Here is a 21,424-nt window from a genome sequence, read left to right as displayed (position 1 = left end):
AACGTGTATTCATGTTTATTTAACGTGAATTGCGTGTTTAATATTGTATTATATAAAACGAGATGTATGCGGACACCACTCCCACAGCGTATCTGCGCAGTCTCTGCAGCACGCGCATTCCCTCACGTATCTGCATCCGCCCGCGACTGTCAAGGTCACGTGCTGCCGTTTGCGGGATTCCACCTTCGTTACTCATCCGCATTGTAAAAGTTACAACCCATTCAGGAAATTTACTTCAAAGTTTTTCACACAACATTAAAAAAAGCAAATTTTTCTTTGTTTTTATTACAAATGCTATTATGAACCGTTGTTTTGGGCCTTTTTCAGTAGGATTCATCCGCAATATAATAGAAGCCAACACCTTACAAGCTAGAGACCCAAAGAGACAATTATTGTTTTAATTTAAACCTATTCTATTCCCATTATAATCATAACATCCACCAGAATTTCTCTCAGCAGGGAAGAACAACATAAGAAACACAGGTTTAATTGTATGCAAACAAATAATATGCAAACATAAGTGTATGTAAACTGACATATATTTTAATGAATAAATGTGGTGTCATAAGTAGATAAACATTAAACGGCACATCTGACATCTTTTAGGATGCTGGTTCCAGCCCAATGTTTGGAGCGAACGATCTTCCCAAAGATCTAGAAACTTATATAAAAAAAAACTATACAATCATCTTCAGTGATGCTTAATGTCATATCACAGATAAGTTATGAGGCATCTCTATGGAGCTTATAGCATCTATGAAATGCGCTTGTTTATCATGTAATAAATCTCTCCTCTCTGACCTTGTATATGATCGTTCGCTCCATTCACTACCGTTTCAATGGTATTCGTGATAGAAAGCTCGTATAAGCTTCTTTAAAATGAGCCACGAACCCGTGACGTCACGTTACCGGGGCGACTAGCCCGGGTGGCACGTGTCTGGTATAAAAACGCGCTGCATTACGCGGAAACTGGGCAGACTCCGCAGCATCACTGATCGAGGTGAGTTTATCCTTACAAGTCTTTATCATATTATGTCATATACCGTGTCATCAAGTCGAATTCATAGATGTGATTTGATAGGTTATACACGTATTCAATATATTTAAGAAGATTTGAAGCTTTGAGTCAGTAACATTAGTACAGTAAGGAAGTGGTTATATAATATGCCAGTGACGACCAAGCGACCACCAAATGCAATGATGGCCGTTGTTATGTCGTCTGGCTAGGTGAGCAACAACAGATTTAACGTGTGGCTGAAAATAAAACATTAAAAGTAAAGTTTTATTAGTGACGACTGCATGATGCAGTCAGAAAATTTTATTAAACGAACGTATGGAGGCGTGGTTCATTCATGCGTTTGAACTGACGCTGGGCATCTGTTGCACTGGTTAATTAACTTATAGTATACAAAATTAAATTCAAGTTGTACCTCGGTGATACAGAAAATTAAGCAGCTACGTGCTTGGCTGGCCGTTTGCGATGAACTCTTTAGCTGCGTTGAACTTCATGCGACGTAGCGCAGACCGAACAGAATATGACGTATAAGTCTCGCGAGAGCGGTTTTAAAGCATAGCTTTCGAATCGCTCTCGCGGTACGTCTGTATCACTACCTGATCGATCTGCGCAGCGCCGCAATGAAGTCAAGCAGAGTCGTTGCGTCATATCGTTCCAGAATCTACCAAATGCTGATGATGCTGCGAAAAGGGGGAGAACGTATAAGATTCAGTATTTTAAAACAAACTAACATTACAAAATAAGATGAACTGTGTGGTTTGAACCGGTTCAGACGTTAATACTTCGAGTCGTTATGAATTTAAATTTAATCGTTGTGCGGGCACACATACACGAGTTAAGATGGAGGTAACTCACTTCCCCTGTTTTAAACATAAAGAGCTCCTGCTTGCGCTTCATTGAATGTCAAAGCAGATAAATAATGGCCGACACAGATCGACATTCCATTCACATCAGCGACGCAGTGAAGGTCGAATAAGATGTCAAGGTCAAACGATGTAATTTCCTCGTATTCTACACGACCGTATTTGCCATAGACGTTGCCTGGTTTTTAATGCGCCCATGCAAATATACTGCTCCTTTGATTTTAATGTAAAAGCACACGTGTTAGAAGGTGAGCATCATGGGAGATTTTCCTCTCATGTACGTGACTGAAGTCGTGTCTGATGCTGCAGTGGAGAACATGAGTCAGATCTGAAACCGTCATGAGCAATATTGAACCTGGTCTTATGGTTTTCCCTGTCGTTTCTAGAAAATTATGTACTGTTATACAGTAATACAACCATTTTTGGCATTATTTGGTAATCATGCCATGTCATTTGATACCTATAATGACATATAATATGCATGTTTGGAAGGAAGTGATGTCACATGATGTGATGTGCAAGCCGCATCCCCATCCTTCCGTTGACCTTCTACAGTCAGACTCTGCAGTCGCCATTGGCGACCGGGCAGCCTCCACCCCTCAGCAATTTCAGCACCTTAGTTTAGTTAATTATACATTTTTATATCAAGCTTTTTTTGACAGACTTGCATGCATTTACAAGTTTACACTGTTGTGTTAGTTAAATAAGCCCTATGCATCATGACATCACTATTGCCATGTGATTTTATTGGTTTGACACTTGTGGCTACATCATCATAAGCATCCAGTTGGCAGCAAGGTCAAGACTCGTGTACGGTAAACATTTATTTGAGAGGATTTTCATTTGTGCACTGTGTATACAAGACCAATTAACAGTGTTAGTTTATAATAGTTAGAAAAATGACACACATTGCAACATTTAATGTTTTTATTTCATAGAAACTGTATTTTGTCTTATTATGAAAAGAAAAGGTGTGTCTGCACGTTGTAAGGAAGACATTTATTCTCTGGGGTGTTGCAGGCTATAATTAACAGGGTCGAAGAAAAAAAATTCCAGTAAAAATTCCATTCCCCTTTTCCACGCGACAACAAAATCACAGGCCTGAGCCGAGACGGTTCATTATAATGTACAGTAAAGAGTTAATTTAATTTTTATATGCCATACCTTTTTCTATAGCTAACACAGTTGACACACACAGATTCTTATGTTACACAAAAACATGCTACTGTAGTTATTGTGTAAATACTGTAAGTGCTTATCTACCCTTCCAAAAATGTTGTTTTCCCTGCTGCAGTTGTCTAGTTGGAATGACGCAGCACTGTCTCTTTGCTATATCAGTAAATACCTCAGTAGTCTTATGCATTCAATAATAAATACAAATAAATAATTTTCTAAATAATAAGGGATTGTAACAGTTTGGCCTTTTGCGAAACTAGAACTGATGCAAGTTCCTGTTTGACTTTTTGCACCATTGCAACAGTGTTTTTCCACTCGCATACCGTAGCTGTTGTTCCCGAAAAACTGTCCTGGTTTTACATCCATCTCTGTGTCCTTGTTCTGTCACAGTGTGTTTTAGTCAGAGGAAATGGCCGCAGCTAGGTGGGGGGGAAGTGCAGGTCCTCTCGTCTTTGAGAGAGAAGGTGTGGCATTGTGTTTAGTCAAGGTTATCTTACTATTTCACTAGGACGTTGCGTAATCCTGCCAAACAAAATCGAGAGCAATACAGGGAAGCTGAAATCCGATGCTGGTATTGTACTGTGTTGTTAAATATTAAATTCCCCTCGCAACAGCATAATAATTTAGCCAAACACCATGACAGACGGAGATCTGAGGTCAGTTAAGAGATGTTGTTCCCATTGCAAAATTACAAGAATAAACAGAAGTGAATTTAAAGCTATATGTGACCCTGTCTGTGAAATCTAGTAATCTAAACATGAGATTAGGAGCAACAAAGATTGATTTAAATCACTTTACAGGCAGGCCCACATATTGTGTGTTTAGAAAGTGTTTAAAAGCCAGCTTTTCCTTTGAGAAAATAGATGTTTTTTTTATTTCTGGTTACATGTGGCAGTGCTAAAGAAACTTCAAAGAGACATTGAACAGAACAGTGGGCCAATTGAATTTAGGTTCCTGTGATTCGGGTCTAATTGATGGCACCAGGATTTTGGCAGAAAACCCAAACCAATTCAGCCCTGAATTTATTGTTCTGTTGTTCAGTCTGAAGGACCACATACACACTTGCAAATGCCACAATTTCTTAAAAAATCGAGCTAACCGTACAGAGGATTTGAAACAAAAAGTATATATGATCTGGTTATCTGTCTAAAAAGCAAAATGTGGTAAAAATCCAGGAAGGAAGGCAAACTAAAGATATTCATGCACTGCAGTTTGACCATTTTAGATATTGATTATTTTGAAGCCCTCCATAGTTGATACATTTCGAAAAACTCATCTTTGAGCGTCATAATAGCATATGTAATTTTTTTTTTTTTTCGGGGGACAGTCTTTTCTTTATGTTTTAAATCAGTTTGAATGTACACCCCAGCCTCATTTAGTTAGTATACGTGTATCTATTAATATGCAAATTAGTCCCTGCCTCTACTCAATCACACAGCTCGGACCATAGATATAAATTGCAAATTAGTCCCTGCCTCTCCTCTTTTGCACAACCTCAGACCATAGATATATATAGATATATAAATAGATGCTACATTCGGCAGTTTCAGACGCATAATAGCATAGTCAGGTTTCACACAATGCATACGTGAGTTGCACATTTGCAGTACTAATTTTTTTAGTGCTGATGTTAACAGGTTAGATCATTCATACTTAGGATTGGGTATCGTAAGAAATTTTCAGATTCCAGAAGTTCTGCTTAACGATTCCCATTTTCGGTTCCGTATAATAAAAGAAATTGAATACATCTCGCTGGACGAGACTGTACTTTATATTTTTCATAGTTGGTGACGTGGACACCGCCGTGGGTCGCACTGTACCGTCAACAGCTTTAGAATCCACACTTTTGACTTTCTTTAACACTAAGTATGCAAAGCTTACATCAGCAGCGCTAGTGTTTTCTGTGGTAAACTGCGTTCATTTGGTTGCATGACTGTATACAGTGGCTCAATGTTATTAATATTCATGAGGTAAGGATTACTTATTACTTATTCATTTAGCCAACGCTTTCATCCAAAGCGACTTACAATTGCTATACATGTCAGAGGTCGCACGCCTCTGGAGCAACTAGGGGTTAAGTGTCTTGCTCAGGGACACAATGGTGTGTCACTGTGAATTCGAACCCAGGTCTCTCACACCACCACATTGCAGGACATTGCTATTTAAAGTGACCGCTCCCAGCACTTTGCTCGTGCATCGCATCGGAACCGCTTTTAGAACCGAAACTTAAGAATTCCTTGCTGTTCCGATTCCTTTCAAAAAACAGAACCTGTTCTAAATAAAAAATGGTTCCCAACCCTATTCAATGGTGCACGTGTGAGCACCATTTCAGCAACTCTAGAATTTGCTGGAGAGAACTTCAGAACCAGCAGCCCTTGCATGCAGAAAGCAAATATTTTATTTTGAAGATGACCAGAACAGCGGTGCATTCTGGGGTTCCTTTACAAGGTTGCATTGGATTGGGCACTTGGATTAGGATTATCTACTGTAGGCAGGCCAGGTGCAGAACTGTATTCACAACCCATGGCCAGATTAGAAGATTAAATGGAGGACTGTTAAGAGCACGAAATCATTGCTAGCCCAGTTTGTTGGATTACTGCAATTGTTACTTGCTAAAGGCGAGTGTAGACATAAACAAGTATAGGTTTAATCAAATTGAATTGAGATATAAGATTAATTTGGCTGACATTTGCAATCATATTGACATTACGAAATAATGCGTTCCAGCGCAAAAGATAGTTTAAAAAGTAGTTTATTGGGTATTTTATAAGTGGTCATAAGCAATCAGCCAGACCTTTATTTTGTATTTCATGTGTTAATCGGTCTTGTAGTTGGATTTTTGTTGCATTCACAGCTTCAGGGGTAATGTCCTATATACGCCGAAACTGTAGAGCCATTTCCACTGGGAATATAGATTTTACAGCGCCTGAAAATAGACAGCCAGTGAAGAGAAAGAAATGTACATTTACATTTATATAACAAACGTTTTTATTCAAAGAGACTTACTAATGCTTACCGTGACCTCAGAAAGACAAAGAGTGGCATTTAAAGTTAAATGAATGAATGAAAACCTGTTCTGTTGCCTTATTTAATGGTTGTTTCTGTTTTATTACTACATGACTTTATAAAAGTCTAAACAAGTGAACTTAAAACAAACCATAGCTCACTAAAACCCAACACATGAGACAATCTTCATCAACTAGTCGCATTTGGGCTTTTAGTGAGCTAGCTTTGTTGTTTAGTACACCTATAAAATATCTATATATTTTAAAATGTCAAACAAACTGTTATAAGTTATTATACACATCTTGTGGTGTTTGTAATACCATTGTAAATTAGGTCACCAGGACACTTTAGCTAAACCTGAACCATGCAGCTGAAGACATTGATCAACATTGATAAACATTTCTGAGGTCTAAAGTGGGTTAGGTTAACACCTTACATTAAAAAGCCTACAGCTACATTGGAGCCGTTTAAGTTGTGTTGTATCAATAAGCCACACCTCTTGTTTCATATTTAAACAGATCGTTTTCCTGTTATAGTTACATGTCTACTTTTCCTTCTTTATAGCACATACATTGTCCATATATGGTATGATGAAATCTTTCTCTGGTCCAATAGTCAAACTCAGATTTCATAACCCCAAATCTTCATGCTATGTACTCTAATAAAACAGAAAAGTGCAAGCGAGGTCGTGCATGTAATGACTTGTCTCATTATGAAACAATGGAGACTCTTTGGCAATCCATGTACATTCCCTCTTTACCACATGAAGATTTCAGCAGATTTCGAACATCCTGTGTACACAGAATCCTAAACTATAAATATGAGGAAGACAGTATAATGTACAAGGCGTCCTGCATAATGTAGACTCATTATAATGTAAGAGCACCAAGCAAGCTACATTACTTTAACCCATTTATCAGATATTTTTATCCGAAATGACTTTGTTTCTGACCCGTTTATGCATGAAGAGAGAAAAATAAAAGTCAAGGTTTTAACACAATGGACCTTTTGCTCAGCCAGGCAATAAAATATGCCGGCCATGTGAGCCAAGGTTTTGGAAACTTCCCAGTCAGCATGCTAATAGACCCACGAACAATACAAATTGGGGAAGAGTTCAAACCTCCACCCACCATCCAGAACAGCAGACTCAATGAAAGTTTAGGAAGTTTAATTCAACAACAAGACCACGAATACAATCATGAAATAGAAAAACTGGTTCATAAATTGATTATTACATCAATTTAAAAAAAATTTTATTGACTAAACATAGACAAACTTAATTCAGAAGTCACATTCATCATAAGACGTGTATTCATGTTTTACTGCATTTTTAAAGTTTTTGTGGAAATGTAACGCTGATTCTCTAAATAAATAATAACTATAAAACTTCTTGTTCTTTGCATTTGTAAGGGGCAAAAATATGACCCCATCCATCCGTTTGGCCCAACGACGGAATCCAAACGAAGGGTTATAGCGCGTTCAGTCTTTTCCGGCGCTTGCAGGTGACGTTTTGGCATTTATGTAATTTTGTATTATTATCTCTTATCTGACTCCAAAGACAAAGATTTAGTTTATATTATATCACAAACTGGATTGATTATTACTTTTAAAACTTACAGAATTTAGATGGATGTTTGTTTGTTTATTCTGATAAAGCTCTGGTATTACACTCGTTCATTCGGTTCTCATAGTCGCACATGATCCTAGTACGGGCCTCATAATTAATATACTGGTCAACGGTCATAAGCGAATCAGTGTTGGTCGCTGCCAGAGGTTGGACTATACGCTTAAGCGGCCGCTCTCTGCGTGCTCAACTTTAAACATACTTTATTTAGTCCCCTTAGAGGTGACACTTAATTATTACAATAATTATTTCTAATCACAATGAATGAATAGAATAATATTGAAATAAACAGAGGTTGAGACTTACCCTATTTAGAGTAATCAGAGATGTTACTCTAAACGGAAACACAGCCTCCACGCTTCTAAGTACACTTAAACTAACGCCAATTTGCTAGTCGTATCTCACAAATCCTCAGCTGATGTATTATTCACTATCTAACTGGGATTTGGGCCGATCCTAGCCTGATTTCTGTCCTTACGGTAACTACGGATGCAACGGTATTACTTGCAGTGTCAACATTTACCGAGCAACACAGAATAAAATCAAACATAACAATTTATTAACCAGGTAAGGAAAAACATAATTCAGAAGCCAATTTACATTCCAATTCAAATACAAAACAAACGAAAAACCATTGCATACCTGGTGAGGAGATGAAGATCTGGTTACAGATTCCTCAAAATAAAATAAAATACATGATGCTATATCAAAGATACAGCATCATGGGGTGCATTTCTAGATATTGAAAGTCCCGCCTAAATCTTCTACACATCTCCTTAAATAACCAGAGAACAAAGCATATAGGAATTTGGTACTGATTGGTTGTTGTAGAACTAAGGGCTGTCCTTAATCTGTATACAGTGGGTGATTGGTTTATGCTTAGAGTGGGAGGTGTCTATTAACATTGAATGAAGTTTCACATATACTTTAACATTGTATTCTGTTGTTATATGGGTGAGACCATTGTAACCACTTGCAATGAGATATTTCAATGAAAAACAAATAAGATACAGATTTTAGATTCTTTGTGCATGTAGCATTTCATATACAGTTTGCTTTGAGACAATAAGAATACAAATGTATGACACCCTAAAGGTGTGTCTTTGAAACCCAAATGTTTCTCAGTGGGAAGTCCACTGTGAATCGTAGAGAGTTGCTTTCCCGAGCACTCACTTTGCCCCCATGCAGTGTCCTTTGGGGAGGTGCTATATTTATTCAGGAAATTGTCTTACAGCTCCGCCGCTTGATCATATCGGAGAACATAACAGTCCCGATGGGATCAACATACAGTAAGATGTTAGCTCTTGGTGGTGTCCAATCTCTGTAGTGTTCGTAGTTTTCAAGTTCAGTGTGTCAACCAAGGCCCGTGTGCTTTGTTCAACACTCTTAGAAAGGATGTGTTAATTTTATACACATCATTGTGCTGTAAGCTTTTAACACATTATGTGTAATTTTAACACATAATGAGTCATTTTGTCTTGATTTTGTGTTCAAGTATAACACATGTTGTGTTAAAAGTAACACAAAATGTGTTATTTCAATAATAACACAGAGATGGGTGGATTCCAGGACGACGCAGTTAGTGTGTTGTCCCAGAATCAACACTAATGTGTTGTTTTTAACACATTCGTTCTTAGAGTGAATGAATGTCCCATTCTTTTGCGAAAAACCACCTGTTCTTAGACGTTCTATCCATTTGAAGAAAGTTGTCACCTCTGAACGGTGATCATCTCTGATTTCAGACATCGTCAGGTGGGGATCATGTCATTGACAATACATCACTGTGTGAAAACACCTGCACATCTTAAGGACCATTCATTGATTGAACATTGATCAATACTGATAGACTCAGCAACATTATCAATAGATTCATAGGGCAAACCATAAATAAAATAAATAAAAACATAACACATGATACCTTGATGTGAAAAGTGCAAGTGGTATGGTCTCACCAGGTCAAATATATCTGATATATAAAATTACCAAAGTTCTTTCCCACTGTTGTATTTGGAGTTTAGCTGAATTCAAAGGTACTTGGTCTCTGGATATTGAAGGAGAGGATGCAAAAGATCAGGTTAAAGCAATAAAAACATCACATTGAGGTATGCATATTATAAAAATAAAACCCAGATGAAGAAATGTTAACATAACCTTGAGATATGCATGTTACAGATTGTATGAAGATAAAACCCAGAAATTGTTAAAATGATCTTCAAGTATGCATATTACAGATTGTATGAAAAATAAAACCCAGAAAATATTAAAATAACCTTCAAGTATGCATATTATAGATTGTATGAAAAATAAAACCCAGAAAATATTAAAATAACGTTCAAGTATGCATATTATAGATTATATGAAAAATAAAGCCCAGAAAATGTAAAAATAACCTTCATGAATGGATATATTGGGTAATGTAAAAATAAAAAAAAATAAAACCCAGAAAGTGTTAAAATAATATTCAGGTATGCATATATTAGGTCATGTGAAAATAAAAAATGGAATATGGTAAAGTAAAATTTGGTTATGCATACTATAGGGTGTATCGATAATAATGACAGTATAATACTGCTATAATAGATTTTGGTATGTGCTTTGTAGACCATATATAATAATAATAATAATAATAATAATCATGTGTGTTAGATTAGATGGCTCTGTTGGTGTAACAGGAGGATGTTGGTTTTAAGTGTAGTGTTCAGTTTGGAATATGTTGTGTGGTGCGTGGTGATAAACATGATAGTTTTAAATGTCTTACATACAGAGCAAATCAAATGTCAAAAATAATAGTATTAAACTTAGAAAATTGCTCTTTATCAAGATTTCAGTAGACATTAAACTGATCAAACTTCTGAAAAGAAAACCCAAAACAGATGCTTAAATTCAGACAGTTTGAAATAATGACTAATTCTTGGTAAGTGAGTGTTTGCTATGCGATTTAATTTAACTGAGGCTATGTGTGAATACCATGCTGCAACAAAGGTGAGGAGGATAAATTGTGATGCAAATTTAGTCCTGTTGTTAAAACAGGGAGCCAGTTCGATATTATCGGTATGAGGTTGTAATCTGGCTCAATAAGTCTTCCAACACCAGTGCTTTTAGTTAGGAAACATGGTAAAAGTGCTACTGGATCCTGTTGTGAGGTAAAACATTTTCATTAATGCAATTAACACATTGTAGCCACATGGCATTTTTGTGCTCCTCTTTAGGGTCTGACTGCAGCTATACAAGGAATAGCAGAGTTTACCACATAGGAGACAAATCCTTCAACATAGAAACACATACAAAACAAACAACTAGAATGTGTTCTATAGAAATATCAATGCCTTACGATCAATTACAAATCAGAAAATGTAAACGGATCACTGCAATGAGAATGTTAGACACATGCTAACTGGCTGTTAAGCCACACAAGCATGTGCCCAATCTGTATTGGATTAAAATGGGTTAGTGATTTCCAGTTAAATGGGTTTGGTTTACTATCACAAGTGTCATGTAATATTTAAGTGTTAAAACATGGCAACATGTGACAGCACATTCCGCCCTTTTGACACTGCATAGTGGACCAATTCTGTGGGTTTGGCCTGTGCAAGTTATTCCATAGTGCATTTAATGCACCACATTTTACCATCTGAGGCCTGTTTGGCCATTATAATATAATGTATATTGCAACTTGATCACAATATAGATTATATTACATTAAAATAGTATAAATTAAAAATACTTTCATTACTGATCTCTTTTAAGGAACACCAGGCTGGTGTTTGTAATTTGCAAGATGTTACTGTATCAATGTATTTGAATGTGAAAAGGTGTCAGCCCTGGACAGACTGGTGTGAGGCACAGACGTTTATTGGTTCATGCTAATGTATTCCTACAACAGTTTCAAGACTAAGAATTGTGTGGCCTTTCACATCTCTATAAAGCTGTATAAAACTGTCTTTAAACAATATTCACAGACTCATAGGGAAATACTAAGCCAAGAACTTTTAACAGTCCTGGTGTTTATCAAGTTCTTAAAGAACACTGAGATTGATTAACAGAAGGAAAATATGGTTACAGACAATGTCTCTCTTAAAAAAAATGTTCTCTCTTGGGAACAATGGATAGCCCGTTATCTGAGTGGGGGGTAAGCCCTTTCATCTCAGTTGGGTGTCTCACAGTGAGAGATAAGACCATTTGTGTTGGCCTGGGACAACATTATATTTTCCTGCAACAATTTTAGGTTTTGCTTAGCTGTATATCGTCAATGGAGGAATACTGCATGATTTAGGAGTTATAATTGTAATATGACTTACTGATTCCATTCCATTCTATCCTCATTCAATCCAAAGTGATCTTTTAGAAGACTCACTCACAACAACAACTCATTTAAAACCATTTCCCTACTTGCTTAATGTCCACCATTCAGTTGCATTTCTCTATGCGTTGAGGATTTTGAATCCAACAGCGCTACCTTCAATCATTCATACATTTCCTTTCATTCTCCAGTTTAATTACATTTTCTCCCTAATTAATCAAATATAGATTGTAAACTGATGTTCGCAACATTTAAAATCTTACTATCTGTGTGCTTTTCACATCTCAAATGTCCAAGTCCTCCTTTCACATGCAAACACATTCATTGCATTGCAGTTTAAATCATCCAACATCATTGTTTAATTGTTAAAGTTTGTTAACTATCTTTTCTATGTTGTGCATTTGCTGTCACAACAAAAACAATTGTGTAGAATTTGGTGATTTAAATTTAGATTCTTGATGTTTTCCTTGTTTGAGAATCAGAACAAATTTTGGATGATTTAACTCCAATGTGAGACGATCTTTTGTTTTCCGTAGGCACGTTTACAAAAGATCTTAACAGAGCAACGCAATTCATTCATTAGCATTACACAGCATTTTCCTAATAATGTGGTTTCATTTAACTTTTAAGCCCCACCGGATTTGTTCTCCGGTCTAACATTAGGTATATTTACAACCTATTTCATAAATGTGGGATGTTTAAAACATTCCCTTCAACATTTTTAAAAGGCAAAGAAAAGATTGACTTACCACATCAGCTGAAGAAATAGAAGAAGTTCAAACCTTTAGCTCCATGAAAAGACTCTTATTCTCCAGGGATCGCATCAGTCGTATTTTGTACGTTGTTGATGAGATTTCTGGTTGAATATCACGTCGGGATCACCACTTTGTAAGGGGTCCAAATATGACCCCATCCATCCGTTTGGCCCAACGACGGAATCCAAACGAAGGGTAATAGCGCGTTCAGTCTTTTCCGGCGCTTGCAGGTGACGTTTTGGCATTTATGTAATTTTGTATTATTATCTCTTATCTGACTCCAAAGACAAAGATTTTGTTTATATTATATTACAAATTGGATTGATTATTACTTTTAAAACTTACAGAATTTAGATGGACGTTTGTTTATTTATTCTGATAAAGCTCTGGTATTACACTCGTTCATTCGGTTCTCATAGTCGCACATGATCCTAGTACGGGCCTCATAATTAATATACTGGTCAACGGTCATAAGCGAATCAGTGTTGGTCGCTGCCAGAGGTTGGACTATACGCTTAAGCGGCCGCTCTCTGCGTGCTCAACTTTAAACATACTTTATTTAGTCCCCTTAGAGGTGACACTTAATTATTACAATAATTATTTCTAATCACAATGAATGAATAGAATAATATTGAAATAAACAGAGGTTGAGACTTACCCTATTTAGAGTAATCAGAGATGTTACTCTAAACGGAAACAGCCTCCACGCTTCTAAGTACACTTAAACTAACGCCAATTTGCTAGTCGTATCTCACATATCCTCAGCTGATGTATTATTCACTATCTAACTGGGATTTGGGCCGATCCTAGCCTGATTTCTGTCCTTACGGTAACTACGGATACAACGATATTACTTGCAGTGTCAACATTTACCGAGCAACACAGAATAAAGTCAAACATAACAATTTATTAACCAGGTAAGGAAAAACATAATTCAGAAGCCAATTTACATTCCAATTCAAATACAAAACAAACGAAAAACCATTGCATACCTGGTGAGGAGATGAAGATCTGGTTACAGATTCCTCAAAATAAAATAAAATACATGATGCTATATCAAAGATACAGCATCATGGGGTGCATTTCTAGATATTGAAAGTCCCGCCTAAATCTTCTACACATCTCCTTAAATAACCAGAGAACAAAGCATATAGGAATTTGGTACTGATTGGTTGTTGTAGAACTAAGGGCTGTCCTTAATCTGTATACAGTGGGTGATTGGTTTATGCTTAGAATGGGAGGTGTCTATTAACATTGAATGAAGTTTCACATATACTTTAACATTGTATTCTGTTGTTATATGGGTGAGACCATTGTAACCACTTGCAATGAGATATTTCAATGAAAAACAAATAAGATACAGATTTTAGATTCTTTGTGCATGTAGCATTTCATATACAGTTTGCTTTGAGACAATAAGAATACAAATGTATGACACCCTAAAAGTGTGTCTTTGAAACCCAAATGTTTCTCAGTGGGAAGTCCACTGTGAATCGTAGAGAGTTGCTTTCCCGAGCACTCACTTTGCCCCCATGCAGTGTCCTTTGGGGAGGTGCTATATTTATTCAGGAAATTGTCTTACACATTTTTGTTTTTTAGGTTTAAGACAACAATCAACACTTGAGCAATCATGTCTGATCTTTGCGTTGGAATTAATGGGTGAGTTTAGATCTCATGTAATCTATGTAATGTTTTGATGTTAATATTTATATGGAATGATATGATATTTTACATTGATTTAAAATAGAGATTATGCACAATTGTGTATACAATAGCTGCATTTCCATTACCCTTCAAATTGTGCAAATTGTGAAATAAAGTTAGAAATAAATTGTATCTAAAAACTGCAATGGAAACATTTGCATGTCACCTGACGTACATAAAAGTCACATAGTCATTCTTTAAATATGGCGTGGTATGTTTGAGTCAACTTGATCTCCGTATAGTCACGGAATATATTGCTCTTAGCCGTGTCGTTGTCACGGATCTCCGCATTTTTCCGTGGCCGTACCACGGACTTTCTCAACTGTATTGTCATATTTTCTTACCATTGTCGCTTCGGTTTAGGGTAGGGCTGTCGCGGTAACCGCATTACCGCATGACCGCGCTACTGACAAGCCCAACCGCATGGAAAAAAAGCAACCGCAACAACCGCGCCTTTCACGTTAAATTCATGAAACTATATGCCGCCTTGTTTTTCACGTCATGCTGACATGTATAATAAATGCCAAATAGATTGTCAAAAGTTAAGAGAGTAGGCCAATTTGTTTTTCGTAAATTTCAAATAAAAATGTAATACTTCATATTTCGTTAAATCATTCAGTGAATGTGTGAAAAAGTAAAACTGAGATGAAGGAATAACTGTGGCGTCGTCTCCCTCTAGATCCAGTTTTAAAGATTAAAAGTACTTTAATATAACTGATCAACCCAAATGACGCCAAAATATAACTGGTTGCTTACCAGCATTAAAACCTCATAAAAAAGAAGACCTTATAGGTTTTTTCTTTGTGCATCTGCAGCGTCCGCTCCGTGGATGCAGCCAATAAAACGCCGCGGTTGCTTTTCTGAACTGACTGACTGCACGCTTGACTTTCACATTTAAATATCCAGAATGTGCTAACAGAGGTTTTTTCATCAACAGTATCTGCGTGATACATTATAATATAAACATTGATGATCATCTGCCGACTCGACTGTTTCATCACATCCTCTATACAAGAGTCTGCTTTATTAACGGCTTTTCCTTCGCTCCGCGTGAACTAAACGTTTCCACTTTTTGCTTTTTTACTCGCATATAATTCTACATATTTTCGACAAAGGAAGACACAGGATATAATGTAAGTTATTATAGATAGCATTTAAGCTTGTTCTGAAATGATGACAAATCTTTGTGACTAAATATGACTTCTCCAGCTTAATTTAGCCAAAATAATGATACATTCGTTTTCATACTTTATATATAAACGTTAATTTATCTACTAATGTATTATTAAAATGCCCTAAATTATTATGCATTGCCTCCTGTATTGCATTCGTTTTGTACATTTACAGGTGCACAAATACTGGCTAATTTTAATTTCTTTAAGACACTGCTGTGTTCTGTATTTGCCGATGCTCTGTTAATTTGCGCTTAACAAGCCTAAATTATGTTCTTCAATTTATTTTTGTTTTCTCAAAAATATATTTAGCTGTAGTATAGCTTGTGTTAATCTTTTTTTTTTCATAAGGGGGAATACCTGTAGCCTACCCTTCATCTATTAGTTGACCTCATTGTTCTGGATTTAAAAAATAATTTTATTTTAGTAAATGAAGGCGGTAAAACCGCATACCGCGCTGGTGAGCCACGCAAAATCACCGCAAGGGAAATTCCTTCACCGCGACAGCCCTAGTTTAGGGTTAGATTTACATAAAATGACATCCTTACCCAAACTCAACTCTAAGCCTAACGCCAGGCGACAATGGTTTGAAAATCTGAAAATATAAAAAATATATCAGATAAAATAGTCTAAACCAATACTTAAAGTGACATCCTAACACAAACACCAAATCTAACCCTAAATCGAAGTGACAATGGTTTGAAAATAGGAAAAAGCTGTTACCAATCCGTGACAATGACACGGAAATGAAAGTCCGTGGTACGGCCACGGAAAAATGCAGAAATCCGTGACAATGACATGGATAAATGAGCAAAATATTCAGTGACTATACCACGGAACTTTGTGAGATCATGTTGGTTTGATTGGAGGACAAGACAGAAGATGTGTGTTTTACGTCATAAGAACTGACTAGCGCATGACACCAAATTAGCGCGAGAGCTTTTCAGGAGTCGACTGCTTTGTATTCCTTTGAATCGTTCTTGCGGTATTTTGATGTCATTCGAATGTCCCGTTTTCCCCCGTCGCCGTGGAATGACTAATCGCGAGACAAAAAAAATACGTTTTAGTCGCACAACATCGGTTAATATAAACGGTCATTTCGCAATAGTTTTTTTTTTTTTGACGTTTACAAAATAATGCTCAAGTTTTGTGCAAATCTTTTTTGATGGAAACACATTGAGAGAGAGCGAGAGCAGATTTATAATGGTTATAGCAACATGATTACTCAGGATGAACTATAAGCCTCCCTCAATATATAAACACGCACACCCTATCCCGCTGTATACCAATGCAGGCCATGCATGAGTCTTACCAGTCAGCTTTCAAGAAACTGATCTTGACACATTACTCTGTTTATATTAAAAATATTGATGTATGGCCATGTTTCACCTTTAAGTAAGCTGACAGTCATTCCCATTGTGTTCCATACGGACTGACAGGAATGAGAGAAAGTGCCTGTGATTGAATGAATCCTGTGATTTAATATTTTAAATCTCTGTCTCTCTGTGTAGATTCGGTCGCATCGGGCGTCTGGTCCTCAGGGCCTGCCTGGAGAAGGGCATCAAAGTCACTGCCATCAACGACCCCTTCATTGACCTCCAGTACATGGTAAGATTCACTGAATTGGAAGTGATTTGTTATTCTTCTCATTGTGTAAGCCTACAGCCATGTGAAACATTCAGAAGCTCACAGATAACACAGACATCAAGGCCAAACAAGAGTTTATTTAGTATGAGGTGCTTTTACGCGTATAGATTTTCTTGTTAGTTGTACAGCAGAACCGCAAAGCCAACATGACTCCTAAACTAACCTTAAGCTCGGTATATAATTCGATTTTTTTATGTGTATGCAAAAATATGTGCAAAGTCAAAAGCACAGATTTGCAAAGTGAATCTGGGGGAAAAATTCAAGGCCCTGGGAAGTTTTTAAAAATATACATACAGGTCACTGAAAGTGCTTGAATCTATTTTATGCAAGAAGTTTTCTGGGGGAAAAAATCCATATTATTCTCTGTGTAGTGTAGGGTGATATCATAAAAATTCTAGACTTTTTAAGCACACGTGCTAAACTGTTTGCTTTAAATGCTTATATCTTCTGTATGCGAATGTTGATTCATACCAAAATGCTTTTTTGCATAATTGTGTTTGATACATGAAAACGTCTCGGGTTACGTATGTAATTGTTGTTCCCTGAGAAGGGAACGAGACGCTGCTTCTCCCCTGCCATACTTCCTGCGTCCCTGTAACGCCGTCTTGGGCAATATTTCAGATAGCGATATACTTCCTGGCTTCCGCGTCAACCTGTCTTTGTCGTTAAGCATCACCATTGGCTGAATTTGATATACACATTCAGACGCACTTACCCTTGGAGGAAACTGTGACAATTTATCTTAAAAGGTAACACGATGTAACCTTGCTCTCACTTGAAATGTGTCTCCACATTTAGTCCTTGAATTTGAGGGTATCGGACCTGGAAAGTCCTTGAAAGGTCCTTGAATTTGAAGTTAACTAATGTGTGGGAACCCTGAACAAAGATGTTCAACGCATGCACATTTCGACAATGCAATGTATCACCTAGGCTACATACTACATTCTCTATATCATAGTATACGATACGTTCATGAGTTTTACAGGTAACAAATGTTCGATTTTTACCTTCTAACCTATTTAACTTTTTTGTGCAACATGGTCTACATGTTCAAGTATGACTCCACTCATGGACGTTACAAGGGAGAAGTGCATCAGGAGAATGGCAAACTGATTGTCGATGGTCAGGCCATTTCTGTGTTCCAGTGGTACGTTATGTTACTCTGAAATGTCACTGTGTTATTTTTTGTACCAGAGCCCAGGCACATAACTTCATGTTTTATCAAACATGTTTAAATATGGAGTACACACAGTCATAAAAGAAAGATTTAGATATCTTCAGAGTGGACATCTGGCATACGGTTTACTACGTGCTGCTCGACTGCCCACTATTTAAAACGTATAGAGTAAACATTGTTTTCATTATAGAGTGATGAATGTCACATGGCTTAACTAAATTGCACGCGTGTGACGTTCAGTTAATAGCTTGGAAATTTATTCATATGGAAGTATGCATAGCTTTACTCTTAATGTGGATACTTTTTTCTTAGTATGAAGCCTGCCGAGATCCCATGGGGTGATGCTGGAGCTCTGTATGTAGTCGAATCTACCGGAGTCTTCCTCAGCATCGATAAGGCTTCAGTAAGTGTCTACAATCTTACTAATGGAACATCAAATACTTTTATAATATTAAGAAATGTCTACATAAACTTTTCCCCTTTATAGTCTCACATTCAGGGTGGCGCTAAGCGTGTGGTCGTGTCTGCCCCATCACCTGACGCTCCCATGTTTGTGATGGGAGTCAACCAGGACAAATATGACCCCTCCAGTATGACCATTGTCAGGTTAGTGAATATATAAAATTTGTTATATGCACAAATTAGCTAAATATAAATCAAAGTATGGAAGTATATCCCCACAGCCCTATTTTTAGCATGCCAATGAAACGTTTAATCATGCATGTTATACAATTACTGACCCAAATTTTGGTTGTGACTTTTTTGACATCAGCAAATAACTCGACTAACGTTCATTTTGTTGAAAACATCACAGCAATGCATCCTGCACCACTAACTGCTTGGCTCCCCTGGCTAAAGTCATTCATGACAACTTTGGTATTGAGGAGGCTCTCATGGTAAGTCAAAGCCTGACGTTACTCACCCAGTCACACTTTACTGCCTCTGTGCTTGTCTCTCTTACGTTTTTTTGGTCTTATCTCTTCGCAGACCACAGTCCATGCTTACACTGCCACACAGAAGACAGTGGATGGCCCCTCTGCCAAGGCCTGGCGCGATGGACGCGGTGCCCACCAGAACATCATTCCTGCTTCAACTGGCGCTGCCAAGGCCGTGGGCAAAGTCATTCCCGAGCTTAACGGGTCAGTAGTTCCAGTCCAGCGTAATGTTTTCTCAATAAAGCTCACAATATAGTAGCAGCTATGATGCATGTTTACCAGATCACTGCGCAGCATTATATTTTTAGCAGAAGTGCACCACCTACTGATTCAGTTTATTATTCCAGTAAGTGTTTATTTTTTTGTCTACTTTCGCTTTGTATTTTATAGCAAACTGACCGGCATGGCTTTCCGTGTGCCTGTGGCTGACGTGTCCGTGGTTGACCTGACCTGTCGCCTAACCCGGCCCGCTGCCTACGCTGACATCAAGGCAGCGGTCAAGAAGGCTGCTCATGGACCAATGAAGGGAATTCTGGGATACACAGAGGATTCAGTAAGTGTCATTCTCATCTGCATATTACTTTTAATAAACAGCACAAACAGTAGATTATGGCATGCATTTTTAATTTTCGTGTTCTTGTTTTAGGTGGTTTCTTCTGATTTCATTGGTGACACTCACTCTTCCATCTTTGATGCTGGTGCAGGCATCTCCCTCAATGACAACTTTGTCAAACTCATCTCCTGGTATGACAATGAATAGGATGCACTCGATATGGTTTATAATATGAAACTAGTGCAGGATATAATAAACGTTCACGATATATTAGTGATGATTTTGCTGGTGATTTAAAAGTATTCATTAATTTCCATTGAGTTCTTGCAGTAAATAATTTGAATTGTTTGAAATGATTTATGTGCAGTGAAATTGGTATATTTCAGACAAATTAACGTCATGTTTTTGTCTTACAGGTATGACAATGAATTTGGCTACAGCCATCGTGTTGCAGATCTGTTAATCTACATGCACTCCAAGGAGTAACTTAAGTTTTGTGACCACAAAACCGACCTATCATTCCTTCTTTTCAACGCACTTATTTCATAGCTGAAGCCATAGTGACACCCCTTAAATCTCTTGTTCTCACCTACAAGACAAGTTGTCTCTGTAGCCGTCTGTGTGCGTGTTAGTTTATTTTGGCAGTATTTGTGTCGTTGTCACCCAACATGCTTCGCTGTAGTTGTTTCCATTCTGGGTGTAACCGCAGTGTGTTGGTGTAAAGAGAATTACTGATTCAAAGTTAAAAGAGGTCAAATGCTACTGTAATGCAGTTTAAAAGGAAACTAATTAAACTGTTGGAAAAATAAATGTGTTTCTGTCTTTTGTCTCTTACTGTATAATGTGTTTATTTATGTAATTTTTGTTTAAGGTGATTCTAATAGTAGGCTTATGTGTTATTACTGAGTTTTTGGGAATGCATTGGTCAACATGATAAACATAATCCAATGTGTTAAACTGAGCACTTCATTTACCACTTTTAAGACATAAGTGTGTGTAATTATTATGTAATTAATATATAACTTGAAATTAAGGACATTTTTGGTAAGCCTATTTACCATCCCTGTTATTTTCAGCACAATATTTAAAAACGTATAGGATTTTAAATGAATGTTTTACAGTACACGCAAGGGTATACAGCAAAATGTAAGAAAACTAAAATAAACAGATAAAGAACTGGGGTTATTTATTTCTGATATGATAAACAATAAAAACAATGCTGTTTTGTGAGTTAGTGTGAATTAAGAATGATTAGGACAGTTTTGAATATGGAATAACATGATACATTAGTATAATGGTGAAGATGTTGCCCATCCGTCTGAGGAAGATAAAAGCACAGGCGAAGTTTCACGTTTGTGCTTGGGGGACACCTACCGGTACTGCAATACTTTGAGAGCGGATTCATGGTTTCGCGAATGCGCTTGCGCATTCAGAAAGAGCTACGAGCTACGACACGGAGGAGATTGCAGAGGAGGAGGGATGCCGGAAGAATCGTCA

The 21,424-nt window shown here is 37.2% G+C and overlaps 1 protein-coding gene across 1 annotated transcript; it reads left to right on the top strand.

Moving 5' to 3' along the window:
* Positions 1-899: 899 nt before the first annotated feature.
* gapdhs (glyceraldehyde-3-phosphate dehydrogenase, spermatogenic) lies at positions 900-20,737 on the top strand. The gene is made up of 11 exons (XM_073872497.1): positions 900-1,000; positions 14,339-14,398; positions 17,127-17,225; positions 18,305-18,409; positions 18,752-18,842; positions 18,927-19,045; positions 19,254-19,335; positions 19,427-19,578; positions 19,765-19,927; positions 20,021-20,118; positions 20,344-20,737. The coding sequence occupies exons 2-11, from the start codon at positions 14,370-14,372 to the stop codon at positions 20,411-20,413; spliced, it is 1,008 nt and encodes a 335-aa protein (XP_073728598.1). The 5' UTR covers positions 900-1,000; positions 14,339-14,369; the 3' UTR covers positions 20,414-20,737.
* The last annotated feature ends 687 nt before the right edge of the window (positions 20,738-21,424 follow it).

Source organism: Misgurnus anguillicaudatus, chromosome 10, assembly GCF_027580225.2.
Source record: "Misgurnus anguillicaudatus chromosome 10, ASM2758022v2, whole genome shotgun sequence".
Lineage (NCBI taxonomy): Eukaryota > Metazoa > Chordata > Actinopteri > Cypriniformes > Cobitidae > Misgurnus > Misgurnus anguillicaudatus.
The sequence above is the reverse complement of the archived record's forward strand: the minus strand, read 5'-3'. Positions and strand labels throughout refer to the sequence as shown.

What these genes read in the sequence shown, in the direction of transcription:
- gapdhs (XM_073872497.1), top strand. Translation starts at nt 14,370, where the DNA reads ATGTCTGATCTTTGCGTTGGAATTAATGG. An exon ending in GCCATTTCTGTGTTCCAGTG is followed by an intron (nt 18,410 to 18,751) that starts GTACGTTATGTT and finishes CTTTTTTCTTAG; the next exon opens with TATGAAGCCTGCCGAGATCC. An exon ending in GTCATTCCCGAGCTTAACGG is followed by an intron (nt 19,579 to 19,764) that starts GTCAGTAGTTCC and finishes TGTATTTTATAG; the next exon opens with CAAACTGACCGGCATGGCTT.